Source organism: Chenopodium album, chromosome 15 (genome assembly GCF_948465745.1).
Source record: "Chenopodium album chromosome 15, dcCheAlbu1.1, whole genome shotgun sequence".
NCBI classification, from domain to species: domain Eukaryota; kingdom Viridiplantae; phylum Streptophyta; class Magnoliopsida; order Caryophyllales; family Amaranthaceae; genus Chenopodium; species Chenopodium album.
Window position 1 is genome coordinate 2,450,970 of NC_137848.1, and position 14,525 is coordinate 2,465,494.

The following is a 14,525-nucleotide window of genomic DNA, read 5'->3' on the forward strand; positions in this document are numbered from 1 at the left end:
TTGTCTCTCTTAATCAAATAGGTGAAATAGCAAGATATTATGGTGTTGTATAACCTTCTAATAAGCCCTTTCCTGGAAATTCATACATGTGAAAGATTTTTTTCTATCGTTCTTCAACAAACGTTTTCTACAGACCAACCAACATGTTTCTGATGGTCCTGGGATAAAAAGTTTATTGGTTCTTAGGTAATTGGATTTCACAGAGAGAGACAAAGAGAACCGAACATTGCAACTGGTGTAAAATTGTCATCTCCAAATAGATATAAATAAATGATGGGATATTTAACAAAGTAACAATAACGTGCAGGGGAGCATATAAAGGCAACAAGGCATTGAGGCCAGAATTTCAGTATCTTACTACCAAGAGCATAGACAAAGCCTTTAAAAGAATAAAAGAGAAACATATTGAGGAAGTTATTTGTGAAGAATATATATTAATTTTCAACAGAAAAATACCGATACCATGCTTAAAATTTCATGGATGGTACTGTATATAGTAAGTTAGTTACAGACCAACAAAATGGTTGAAATACTTACAAAATTCACATAGATTATTGCTTAGGAAGCTAGGTCTCAAGGTAGACGTGAACTAAAACCTTCACTGATTAAGCTTCTCAAGCAAAACTGCCTTCTCCTCTTCCGGAAGAGCATTAAACATGAATACAGACTTATCACCTATGTCATCCTGCAATTTCAGAGAATTGGAATTACAACTTCAATAGTTCAGGGTAAAAAGTAATCCGATGAAGACTTATAATGGTGATACATATAACAAAAGGGAACAAAGATTTCCAAATACAAAGGAAAGATATGTACCTTTACAGGTTGAGTGAACTTCCTTCCAGCAAAAACGATAAAGAGTGCCATCCACACACCCAGGAGACTCAACTTCAATGAATCGTCTAATATGCCAGTCTGTTACAAGTCATGTCAAGCACATCAAGGCCCAAATTAACAACAGAAGGCAACTATATTATTACATCTGTGCTGAGAACCATAAATACATCACAACATTTATAGCAGAAAAAAAAATTATAAATACATCCACGATATTTTCTAAACACAAGTTAATTCTGTACAGATCAGTTTTTGCAGCTCAGAATTACAGCGTATGAATATAAAACTGACACAGAATTGACATAAATCACAGAATATATCCTCAAACATCTCTCAAGAACGGGAAAATTCTATTCCCCAAGGGTCAACTTTACATAGCTTCTATAATTTGGGTAGTAAATCTTAGGAATTGCTGACAAACAAAGTTCAAACATAACTTGTAATTTGTTTCATTTTGCTATCTGCACAAGTTTATTCCATCCAGGTAATTTACTGTCACTGAGAATTACAACATACATAAGAAAATATCAGAGAAATGACATAAAATACTAAAATATTCTCAAACAATCCTCAAGGATGAAACAATTCTATTATGCAATAGTCCCTGTAACAAAGCTTCAGTAATATGGCAATTAGCAAGTAGATCTTTTAGTCAGAAGTAAAATGAACCTAATGAATATCACCAAGCAGCTATGAACTGACAAAAAAGTTCACTCACATATTAGTAAAATGAACCTAGTGAATATCACCAAGCAGCTATGAACAACTGACAAAAAAGTTCACTCACATATTAGTATATGCCTATTATTAGGAAAAAATTTCAAAACAAAATCTTAAAATGGAGGAACATTAAGATTTTCTGTTGATAGTAACATTAGCACTCAAGCATGAAATACTAACAATGAAATATATATCCAGTTTAAGGACCATAAACCACACGAGCAAATACATGTGAAAGCATCATAACATACTTCAGGGGTTCTCCCCTCTGAGAAAGATACCAATTAAATGCAAAATGTGAAATTCACTTGCAAGAGTAATAGTACCAGGTGTCCAAGAAGACTGATAGGAATTATAAAAGTAAGGACAGCAGCTTCCAACTTCCCATAGCAGAGGCCTATGTAAGAAAACAATAGTTAGTCCCAAAGATCAGCGAAAAAGATGCAGTTGGGCTCATAAAGAGGAAATACCCAACGGCCTAGAAGCCCTAATGATAGTGATTTATGGGCACATACCTTCTTTGAAAACCAGTCCTGTGAGAGAAGCAAATACAGGACCCACAAGCCAGACAGCAGTTGGGTTATCAACACCATATTGCACCAAGCCTTCACCAGCCGGTTGAGCAAGGGCCGTATAGGTGACTAATGAACCAACGGTACCTATGGCCCAAAGTGCTTGCAGGGTCCGCTTGATTTCAGTTACATAGATGTGAATCAAAAATAATGACAAACCCAGTCCAGTAGATCCCAACAGATAGAACAGATCTAAATTCTGCTTGAGGATGTCGCTTAACAAAGAGTTACCAGGCAAAAAAGCTGTTGAAGAGGCAAGAACAAAGGAGAGAGCTGCCGTCACAAGTCCAGACCTATATAAAATCACCTTTGGAATAACATACTAGAATTAAAAGGGTTGTCATCAAGCTTCAAGCATGATGAAACATCACCAAAACATAGAGCTAAATCAATCATAAAGTCTCGCTTAATTAAGAGATGTTATACTGATAACTAATTAGGATCATCATTTTTCTACTGGTTGACTAGCTAGTGGCTGGCTGTTGATGCAAAGAAGCTTCACCAAATGGTAACTCTCACCCATCCCAAGTCCCTAAAAAGCACCACCAATACCATGGAAAACCAATTTTCTAATATTTCTCTGTGTATTTGACCTAAATCTATTAAAAAAAAAAACTAGACAAACCAAAAAAATAAGGCTTTAAACAAAATCAACACGAAAAACTACTTAAATAAAAACTCTTAACAGAAATAGGTTTAGGGCACTATAATCACACACCAAAGCACCCCAATTGAATATAAGAAAACACAAAGGCTTCGTTTATTTTGTTGGAAAACATTTTTCAAGAAAATGATCTTCCTTCATTTTTCCAGTTTCCTTTTTTTTTTTTTTTTTTTTTTTTTTTTTTTTTTTTGTTAAAGGGTAGAGAACAATTTTTCCATGGCGGAAGCAAAAAGCAAGTTATGCCACCATTTACTCTTTACACCTCACTTCTATGTTTTCTCTCCTCTATCCTTCCCCACCCTTTTTTTTTTCCAACTATCTCTTTAAACTTTCCATTAATCAAACAAACAAAGAAAAACCGTTTTCATGTAAAATTGCTTTCTTTAAAATACGAATTCGCATGAAAAATGTTTTCGAGGCTACTAACCAGTAATCCTATCAACAAATATTCATAAGTATAATCCTGAATTGAGCTATGTTTGTGTAATCAACATTACATAGATTATAAAGTAAGGAAATCATAGCAATAATAAACCAAATTAGAGCTTGAGATAATAAATTATAAAATCAATTAGTTAGAATAATAGAAATGAATACTGCACAAAAGAGAGAGGAAACCTCGCGAACGTCGGACGAGTCGATAGTCCAGGGACCGTAAACACCTTGAAAAACGCTTGCGTTTGAGTTTTGGCCTTGATCAATTGCTTTGCAGTGAAATTGACGGGAATTTCTAATTCTTCCAATTTTCCCCAATTCAACTTTACCTAAATTAACTATTCTGCTGCTGCTTCCAAACTTCAATTTCAGTTGAGAATTTTGCTGACGACGACGAAGAAAATGATGATGCTGCTGTTGCTGACAAATAGTGTTGATGTCATTCATCTTTCTAACTTTCGTCATCGTAAACGGTCGCCCCATTGTTGCTGCTGCTGCTGCTGCTGCTGTTGTTCCCATATTAACTCCAACTACTGTCGTTTCCATCGCAATTCTTTCTCAAGCTTCAATGGAATTCTTTGACTGCTTATTTTATCCTTTAATTGGAACCACTTCCTCGCTTCCCCCTCTCTCACAACCCCAAATTATATGCCCTCCTTATTTTTTAAGTGTCTCGGTTTGACAGTTATTTTTGTTAATACCAAATTTTGACCGGTAATATCATTAATTATCAAAAAGTAGATGTAAACAATAAAAGTTCATGTTCGAAAACTATTCATCTAGCAATTACTCCGTATAACAAGCAGTCACATGAATACGTTTAATACTATTTTGTATTGACCATCTCCAATGGTGAGACTCAAGTTCGAGTATTAAAATATAAAATGAGTTGTTTTTTTATCTCCAATGATGATACAATACTCACTTCTCAATTTAGCAACTCATGTGAAGTCTAATTTCCCAATGGTGAGACTCTCTAAAATATACAAATGTCACTTTCAGGCTTACCAAATTCATTTCTTTTTTAATATCAAATATTGTAAGATTAAAAAAAAAGGTAAAACTTAAATAAACTACAAAATATATTAGAATATTGACAAGGGGCCCACACTTTTTGTCAAATGAGACTCAAAGTTGAGTATCTTAACTTAGCAACACTCCGAGTTGCTAAGTTTAGATACCAACTTATTGGTATACATTGCAAAAAATACTCTTTCTCTCTTAAAAATACTCACTTGAGTCTCACCATTGGAGATGGTTAGCTTCTTTGATAAAAACCACAAACATTATTTGGTCATACAAGTGCCTTAAGTAATCCTTAATCAATTGAAGAAGAAAGGGGTTTTTATGTGAAAAAATTGGAGGGAAAAGGGGTGTAATTAGGAGAAATGCGTGTCATGTGCAGCTTACGTGGAATCAACACCGAATTCCGGTGAGTCAATGCCTGACCGTCAAAAAAAAAAAAAAATTAGGATCTGACTTTGTCAAAAAAAAAAAAAAATTAAAAGGTTATCTTAGACAAAAATTGTCCATTTTAAAAGGTTATCTTAGACAAATTTTCCTTATATATTAGTAAAAGCTATTTAAAAGTTGATATTGTGAAACTTTATATTGACATCTATTCATTTTAATATATTTCATGATAAATTTTGTTTATAATATGAAGTATGTTACTAAAAATTAAAATTGACAGTCAGAATTACATAAATAGTGAAAAAAAAAGGTCAAATGTGCCAATTGTTTAAAAACAAAAAAGTATTATTTTACGTGATTTTTTAAATGCACAAACATTTACTCAAATGTTCAAAAGGTATGAGTTACAATTACATAAAAGAATATGCAATTTAACAAAATTATACTACGTAATTCTTAGTAGAAAATTTTGCTAAGAAGAAACTTTTATGTGGTTCATTGTGTTCTGAGTTGGAACCTAGCTATTTCCTAGGAGTGACTCCGCCGGAGGCGACGTGATGGTCACGTGAATCTTAAAGAGTCTATTTTTGCAAAATTCAGTCATGTTCTATCTATTTCTAACGGGCATATGGCCGAAAAAAATATGACGTACGACTAAAACTGGAAAAGATAATAGAGTTTAACATTTAACGTAATATAGTGCAAGATTAAATTTGGTAAAAAGTTAGCTTAATTAGACATGCATGATGCATGATTAGATTGAATTGAAGCTATGCTAGCATGTAGTGATGCAGATAAATATACTTGTATATAATACGTTCGTTGGTTGAAATAATGTTGAATTAAAGAAATTTTTTTAAAAAAAAATGATGGCACGATATAGTATAATGTTGGAGGTGTAGGTTCAGAAATATAATCCATGAAAAATTAAAGGACTCAAATTTATATAAAAAAAATTAAAAAAATAAAAACAGAAATTAGGGCAACTTATAGATGCATAAATACCATCATTTATCAGGACCAGGCCTCTTATTATAATTAGAGGAGCTACTACAATATTGAGAGGAGCTGCTGCTGCTGCTGCTGCTGGTAGTAGTAGAAAAACTCTCGAAATCCCACTCTTCATATCGAGGTGGTGGCACGGCCTGATTCACTGATGAAGCCATGCTACTAGTAGTATTAGTATTGGCACTAGTCTGTGGATAGAGGTGTGTCATGAAATAGGGGAAGTTTACGTCGTTACTTGAAAGAAGTTGTGCGTATTGCACAAGATGTGGGTATATATTGGTATTACTAGTAGTATCTTGGTGATGCTGATGTGACAAAATCGAAGATGACATTCCACTAGGAACTTGACCATGAGAAGAAGTTGTAGTAGTAATAGCAGTAGCAGTAGTAGTAGTCGTCGATGATGTTTGATTCTGGTTGTTAGCCATGTAGTAGTGAGGATGACCACAAATAACTCTTTCAGGGAAGTTGAGCTTGGCTTTGGTGCCTTTGAACTTCAAGGCTGCTTCGTCGTATGCGATGGCAGCTGCCTCAGCAGTCTCGAATGTTCCTAGCCAAACTCTCGCTGCTTTCTTTGGGTCTCTTATCTCTGCTGCCCATTTCCCCCACGGCCTTTGTCTTACTCCTCTGTAATGTCTTTTTTTACCACTTCCCTCACCTGCTTTTTAAGCATGATCGTCAGTTATTTTGTTAAATAAAACTACGTTACATACGAACGATACAGCTATACAAAGGTAATGCATTTAAATAACCACATAAAAAACACAAATAGAAACAAAGAGGTTTAGAGAGTGCATATGTATATATATATACCAATTGAAGGATATTATTATAATTTGAGACGTTTTAAAACAAATCAAATCATATGACATGAAAATAATAAATAAATAAATAAATAAATAAAAGTACGAAAACCTATATTAGGAGGTAGGTGCGTGGAAAATGCCCTTTTATGGTTAGGCCAATTAAGGAATATGTGTGGATGACAGCTGAGAATTATGAATATACATATTGATCGGAGCTCCTATTCACGTTTAGATGCATGCATGTATTTGCAATATGCAGAGAAAACGTCAAATACTATTAGCAGCATATGATCAAACTAAGAATTTTAAGTTCGTCAGTTTCTATTTTGACAATAAATGTTACTCCGTATTACAATACTTCCTCAATTTTTAACTAAGTGTATCACTTTTATATATGCAAAGGGTTTTAATGATAGGCAAATGAACTAAAGTTAATATTCTAGTGTGCAAGCGAGTTACTGCTTTAGCTCATTAAGATATAAATCCATTTCTAGATAGTAAATTCTCTTACTTTTTACTCCTTAATTGATAGATTAGGTCACGATCTTGCAAGAAGATATACCTAATCTCCTTCATGTATCTTACTTTTCAAAAAAAAAAACCAAAAAAAAAAAAAGAAAGTGAGTTACTACTTTAGACATACATGTACGTCATTAAGATGTATGGATTATGGAACTTGATCTCTTCACCCGAATTTCACTAGTTTTTTAATCTCGAACTTACCTTATTAGAACCTATTAGCTTTTATATTATTTTATCTTTATTTATTATTGGTCTTTATTTTATCTTATTAGAATTTATCAAATCTGAAATGAATAGAAATAAAATGAGAAAAACCGAGCCTAAGAGCGTGGAAAAATACAAATAATTAAATTTTATAAACAAAATGAGTATAAATCTGTAAGAACAATGGAAGCACATACTGTTTACAAGGCATCTACTAATCATCTGGTTGATCAAACTTGTACCTAACCTTTTGAAGTAGAGCTTTCTTGAGCCAAACAAATTGGAAAAAAAAAAAAAAAAAAATCAAAGTTTCCAAATTGATACACGTGGACTTCTAGATATTTCAATTGATATAGTATATGGTCCAATATAGTGACAAAGTCGAAAACAACGATTAAAATTAGAAGAATGCGGTGATATTTGATGTAGACTTGTTCAAACAAAACCAAAGTATGAAATAATAATAGTAAGTAATCATGTTGTCTTACTTAAATCTGTCAGTTAGGCAGACTAACAACAAAATCATATTCTTAATATCTATTTATAAATATATTAACGTCGGTAATTTAATTATTTTTTAGAAAATAATTAAGGAAAAACAAAAAAAGGGAAAAGCTAAGAAAGAGAATCCCTTACGCATGTACTACTTACAAGGCAGGGAAACTCCAAAGAAAGGTCATTCACGGCTTCACGCCAAACCAGCCAAGTGTGAACTTAAATAGTTCTTTCACTTTTTTTTTTTTTTTTTTTTTTTTTTTTTAACTTATTATTTTCTTATCAATTTTGATCTTTTCATCTTTTTTAATAGCATGTTTACCTTATCTTTTTCTTCCTCCATTTTTTTTCTTACTATTCTTGTAACTTTATTTTACACACATACATACTAAGGCAAATTAAATGATGGGAACATATATAATGAATGATATTAGAGCAATTGGTGTGCAAAGTTGAAAAAATAATAGCGGCAAGTGCGGTTTTGTGTGCTTGAGGTAGAGGGCAAAACGAGGAAAAAGTTCTCACAAAAGAAAAAGGTATAAGTTGAAAGAACAATAAAGATCCATTCTTTCGTATAAAGATCGAAAAGATAAGGAAGGAGCCTAAAAGGACTAATAGAATAATAAGTTGAGTGTTGGATACAGTAATGGTTTGAATCTTAACTTTATGGTATCCATATTCGCTAAGCTAGTTAGGGACAATGAATTGAGATCTCAACCACACATTCTAATTATATATATTAGATAGAATCTAATTCTATAAGAAGAGCAATTATATTAGCTAAGCTAGTGCACAAATCTAATTACAACTAAGTAAACTTACTAATTAATGTTTAAGAAAAAAAAAAAAAAAACAGAAATGGAAAATCAGTTGGGATCTAATAGCAAATATAGTAGATGATGCTAATTAGTACAAACATGAAGAAAGAGTAATATATACTACGTATACAATAAATACACGTACCAGTTGTAGTTGGTTGATCTTGTGAAGCATGATGAGGTGGTACGGCGGACGACGGCAGATGATCGGAATCGGAGGCGGAGGCCATGACTTGAGCAAGGGCTGAAACCATAGCCTTCATGTCTTTCTGATCTCTCCAATCCATTACATGAGATGCTACATCAGCTTGATGAGTAGAGGATGTTGATGGCCTTTTACCAGAAGCTTCATCTTCTTGTTTCTGTTGTTGAGATGACGTTTGTTGGGGAAGCGGCCTTTTCCCATTATGCCCGATTTCTGGATCCACTGTAACAGCCTCTCCCTCTCTAGTAGCTAAGCTAGCTAATCGTCGTAGTACGTACGTAGGTTCCTTCTCTGACGATATTATTAACGATCCGATAGCTAACAAACTAAGGATCTATGAAATATATGATACGGAACAAGCAAGCTAAGTGCTGTAAGTAGGAGATGCAACTTGATCTGAATTGATAATCACATGCAAGTTGCAACAATTGGGTTGTATGTGGGGCTTATATCTTCTAAACAAGGTAGCCTAGCTGCGTTCTACTAGTGGTCCAGTTGCGGCTTCTATCTCTATGCTCAACACTTCATTTTAGGTTCATCAACATCTTTATTAGATATCCAATATGATATGGAAAAAAAAAAAAAAAAAAAAATAGGGTTTACTCTTTCACCACCTTTTTTTTGCCTCTTATAGTATTACGTGACAATTCAAGGGTTTTCTCATTTTTCTATATATAATCTAACTCCTAAACTGTGAGCCTACATCACCTTTTTGGTCTTTTTAATTTTCTTAATAAGCATGCTACTACATCTTAGTCAAAGTTTAAGTTAGTCAAAGTTCGTTTAAGATGTATTTTATCAAATCATCTACTGTATTATATACTCTCATTATTTCATAACAATAACAACACTTTATTATTTAGACCAGATTCACTTCATCTTATTTTTGTTGAACTAAAATTATTTAAACTGATTCTCTACTCCGGTATTATATTTTTGCTTTAGAGTTACTAATTTTTATTGAACTAAACTTATTTTACAGAATATTATTTTTATAAGGTGATGAACTAAACAGGGCATAGTAAGAGCTTATTATTATATATATATTATGTAGTATTTTTATTGTATCTCTCTCCCATTACTCCATCCGTCCATCTCACAAATATTTTATTATTTTATTATTTTATTCCTCTCATTTACTAACAATATCCTCTAGCCACCAACTATACTTCATTTTTTGAAAGTCCTATTTTGGTCCCACCTTATAAGTTTCTTAAAACTATGGATAATGTCTAGTACTATGAACTTGTGATTATTACCAAAATGAAGGAAATACCTTTTTTATTGTTCAACTTCTATGATTCATTGTGTTACCCAGATTCATTTAAAATATCAAGTACAATCTTACTACAATACTACCTTTAGAAATTCTAATGTTTTAAAAATCTTTTCCCTTTACAAATTTCATTCAAAAATCCGTTTACAAGGTCCCAGTCACAATTAGTTATTTTATCTTTCCTCTATTTTTCCATTCTCAACATCAATTACTCGTATATTAGGAGAACAATGTCTATGTAATTAACCTCAATCTTCAAAGCTAGTGTACAAATTTAGGGTTTACTTATGCCAAAAGTATTCAAATATACTCAACCCTATTTTCTAATTTGTTCATATATATTGTCATTGTTAATTAATTACAATAAAATTACATTGTTTAAGTGTAATGAGTGCATGTGAGTTTTATTTGATAAAATAACAAATATTCAATATGCAACGATCATACATAGTTTTATTGAAATGAAGTTTTATTTGATTCTATTTGCTATGCATTTTTAATTAGATTTAAATATCCTATGTAAATGTCGTACATATGACTTTTTATCAATGAATTAACTTTACTATACAAAAAAAAATTAAAAAATTAAAAAAAAATAAAAATAAACTTTAAATGCATATTCTACCATCAACACCTCAAATTAGGTTGGAGAAAATGTTTAAGATAAAATGTCGAGTCCTTTAAATTATCAAAGGGTTGAATTCTAAAAGGAATTTTTTTTTTTTTTTTTTTTTTTTTTTTTTTTTTTTTTTTAAGTTCATTAATCAAAATTTTCAAATATCATGCAATTACATATAGAGAAGATTTTCATGCTTACGATGTAATTAGTATTTCTCACTATACTAGACTCAAAATTATAAAGAGTAACCCTGATGCTCAAGAGTCAAACTAAAGTAATGGCCTTATGTATTTCATAAACTTATATTTATAGGGTTAATAAGCTATGGTTAGTAAATTCAAGTCGAAAAATTTAAAAACTTTAGCTACATTTTGTTCTTCTCTTTTTTCAATTATGAATATTCAAATGTTTTTCTCATTTGAAATCTTTTCATATATTTTAAACTAGAATTTGATTGATTTTACTGTATTTTTTTGAGAAATGTGCCCAAATTTATTACACTTTTCTCTTCCATACTACAATTTTTTAAATAATTTTTCACTAATTAAAAATTTTCCTATGCATTATTCAATATTAAATCACCATTTTTCTATTCCCAATTCCTACATTAGTTACATACTCCGTACTTAAATTGTTCATTTTGTCATGTAAATTCAATCAATCAATCAATCAATCAATCAAAGCCTTAATCCCAAAAGTGGGGTCGGCTAACATGAACCAAATTTGATTATTCCGTGTAGTCATCAACATAAATCTTTCTCCTCCATCCCTTACGATCCAAAACTTCATCCTCACGTAAATCCATGCACTTCATATCCTTCCTCACTCCTTCCAACCAAGTCATCTTTGGTCTCCCTCTTCCTCGTTTAATCCCTCCATGGTCCCACTCTTCCACTCTTCGCACCGGTGCACCCTCGGGTCTCCGTCTTACATGTCCAAACCAACGCAGACGATTTTCCCTTAATTTATCTACAATGCCCGCCACACCTACTTTCTTGCGAATAACCTCATTTCTGATTCTATCTCTTAAAGTGTTTCCACACATCCACCTTAACATGCGCATTTCCGTAACCTCCATCTTTTTAATATGCTCTTTCTTAGAAGCCCAACATTCTGTACCATAGAGCAACACTGGTCTTATGGCAGTCCTGTAGAATTTTCCCTTCAACTTTAAGGGAATGCTGCGGTCGCATAACACTCCCGTGGCCGCTCTCCATTTAAGCCACCCTGACTTAATCCTGTGGGTCACGTCTTGATCAATGTCACCATTCTTCTGGATGATCGACCCTAGGTACTTAAAACATTCACTCATGGTCAAATCCTTTCCATCCAAACTCACCACTTCATTGCTTGTCCCCCTCTGAGTGCCAAAACGACATACCAAATATTCAGTCTTACTCCGACTTAGCTTAAACCCTCTAGATTCCAACCTTTGCCTCCATTGCTCCAACTTGACATTAACCCCATCCTTAGTCTCATCCACCAAAACGATATCATCTGCGAACAGCATACACCATGGAACCTCATCTTGAATTGGTCTAGTTAATTCATCTAGAACCGTTGCAAAAAGAAAAGGGCTTAATGCAGACCCTTGATGCAATCCGATTGTAATAGGGAAATCTTTTGTCAACCCTCCGCATGTCCTCACATTTGTTGACACATCCCGATACATATCCTTAACTAGGTCTACATACCTTCGTGGGATACCTTTCTTCAACATTGCCCACCAAAGTATCTCTCTTGGCACCTTGTCATATGCCTTCTCTAAATCAATAAAGACCATATGAAGATCTTTCTTCTTTACCCTATAAAACTCCATCATTTGTCTTATCAAATGGATTGCCTCCATAGTAGATCTCCCAGGCATAAAACCAAATTGGTTATCTGAAATGCTTGTGCATGCCCTCAACCTTTGTTCAATCACCCTTTCCCACAACTTCATAGTATGGCTCATAAGCTTAATTCCTCGATAGTTAGAACAATCTTGAGCGTCTCCTTTGTTTTTATAAACCGGGACCAAGGTGCTCTTCCTCCAATCTTGTGGGATCCTTGTAGCCGTCCATATCTTGTTGAAAATGTTTGTTAACCAATCAATACCAATCTTACCCAAACACCTCCACACCTCTATCGGTACCCCATCAGGGCCAACCGCCTTCTTAGGTTTCATCTTCCTCAGTGCAATCTCCACCTCTACTCTCCTAATCCTTCGCACATACTCCATGTTGATTTCTTCATCACTCATAGAGGTATCTCCTATCACAACTCCATTACTTCCATTAAATAATTCATCGAAGTACCCCTTCCACCTGTCCTTGATGCCCTCCTCTTGCACTAGGACCATTTGGTTCTTATCTTTGACACACTTCACCATGCCAATATCCTTCCTTGCCTCTTGTCTTCTCTTTGCCATCTTATAAATGATCCTTTCTCCCTCCTTGGAATCAAGCTTTTCATAAACCTCCTGATATGCCTTTTCTTTTGCTTGGCGAACAGCTGCCTTTGCCTTACTCTTAGCCTCCTTATACGCTGCAAAGGTTTCATCACTCCTACATTTTCCTAAGGCTTGATAGCATTCCCTTTTTTGCTTAATTACTGCTTTCACCTCTTCATTCCACCACGAAGTAGACGCATCTGAGTTAAGTAAATTCAATTAAGTAAAAATCTGAGTTAACTCTAAACATCACAATATTTTTCTTAAACCTCTATTTTTTTTTTAATTTTCTTTTAGTTCTTTTTCTCCACATGGTCCGTAATCCTAACCTATTTAACTACGTATTATATAAATCATACAGCCGATGATATATTACATCCTAATGTTTTAATTTTTCAATAAATCATACAGCCCATGATATATTTCTGTTAAAGATAATAGTAAGAGCTAAATATCTTCCTGCTCATTCTATAAATAAACTACGATAAAAGTGTTACCTTTTTATGTTGTTCATATTATTAAAGTAGTTCCACCCGTGGTTTATAAAAATAATATATTGATGAAAATGAAAGTCCTAAACTTACTGATGATTAGCGTTTAGAAAATGGGGCCTCCCACTTAATTCTCGCCGGGAGATTAGTACATACTTGCATCACTAAAGCATGCATCGAGTGTCAAATTGCCATAAACGACAAAAACTATAAAATAAGATAAAATAAAAAGAGAATCGAGACCTCATAATTATTATTAATCCATCAAATTGTCATTTTCCTTGATGAAAGAATGACCGGATACATTCGAATTAGACATAAAAGAAAGCAACGTTAATACTTGTACTTGTATAAGCACAAGTCTCACATTTAGCACTTCATCCCATCACAAATTCACCATTCACATGTCTACTAGACTACCACGGTCCACCGTACGATCAATACTACCTTACCCTAGACCATTATCCATATGTACTGATGTACCCCCGACTTTTCAAATTTAAGGACGACAATTTAATTTGTTAAAATCTTAGAGTGGTATCCAAAGACTCACTATTTAACTTACATAATGCCAAATGAACTAACCTATCACGAGTTAAGCATAAAGAAAAGACCTCACTTTTTACATTTTTCACTTTTAAGGACCTGCTACTTATTTTTTCACCTTTAAGGGACTGTGGTTAGTTTTCCGGTTAGTTAACCCACCTGAGCTCCAACCAAAAAGTAAAGTCCTTCAAATACAAATGTTAAGTCCTTGAAGCATTTAAATTCATCAAAAACTTAATACTTTGGTTTCAATATAATCCATGCGTGATTGAAATTAATCGAAATTAATCATATTATACTCAAATTTTCAGCTGATTAATTTGCATTATTTTTTTGAGATGGAAAAATCAATTACAAATAAAAAAAAATTAAAAAAATTTTAAAAAAAAATAGTACTAAGCAACACTCTCAAATATACACACAAATCCATCAAAACAACGCTCAATTCAATCCAAAATTAACC

At 33.2% G+C, this 14,525-nt stretch overlaps 2 protein-coding genes across 2 annotated transcripts; both read right to left on the reverse strand.

Annotated features, from left to right (window-relative positions):
* Positions 1-414: 414 nt before the first annotated feature.
* On the reverse strand, positions 415-3,911 carry LOC145581562 (uncharacterized). Its single transcript, XM_081638574.1, has 5 exons — positions 3,412-3,911; positions 2,073-2,436; positions 1,884-1,954; positions 817-915; positions 415-685 (listed from the first exon to the last, which is right to left on the reverse strand). Exons 1-5 carry the CDS (start codon positions 3,772-3,774, stop codon positions 599-601), a joined length of 984 nt encoding a protein of 327 aa, XP_081494700.1. The 5' UTR covers positions 3,775-3,911; the 3' UTR covers positions 415-598.
* Positions 3,912-5,627: 1,716 nt separating this feature from the next.
* LOC145581563 (uncharacterized) lies at positions 5,628-9,072 on the reverse strand. Its single transcript, XM_081638575.1, has 2 exons — positions 8,640-9,072; positions 5,628-6,307 (listed from the first exon to the last, which is right to left on the reverse strand). Exons 1-2 carry the CDS (start codon positions 8,779-8,781, stop codon positions 5,649-5,651), a joined length of 801 nt encoding a protein of 266 aa, XP_081494701.1. The 5' UTR covers positions 8,782-9,072; the 3' UTR covers positions 5,628-5,648.
* Between the last annotated feature and the right edge of the window lie 5,453 nt (positions 9,073-14,525).

Coding starts and splice junctions, on each gene's coding strand:
- LOC145581563 (XM_081638575.1), bottom strand. CDS start 8,781: ATGGATTGGAGAGATCAGAAAGACATGAAGGCTATGGTTTCAGCCCTT. Junction 6,308..8,639: donor AGATCAACCAACTACAACTG/GTACGTGTATTT, acceptor CTTAAAAAGCAG/GTGAGGGAAGTGGTAAAAAA.
- LOC145581562 (XM_081638574.1), bottom strand. CDS start 3,774: ATGGAAACGACAGTAGTTGGAGTTAATATGGGAACAACAGCAGCAGCA. Junction 2,437..3,411: donor ACTCGTCCGACGTTCGCGAG/GTTTCCTCTCTC, acceptor GTTATTCCAAAG/GTGATTTTATATAGGTCTGG. Junction 686..816: donor AGTTCACTCAACCTGTAAAG/GTACATATCTTT, acceptor CTGAAATTGCAG/GATGACATAGGTGATAAGTC.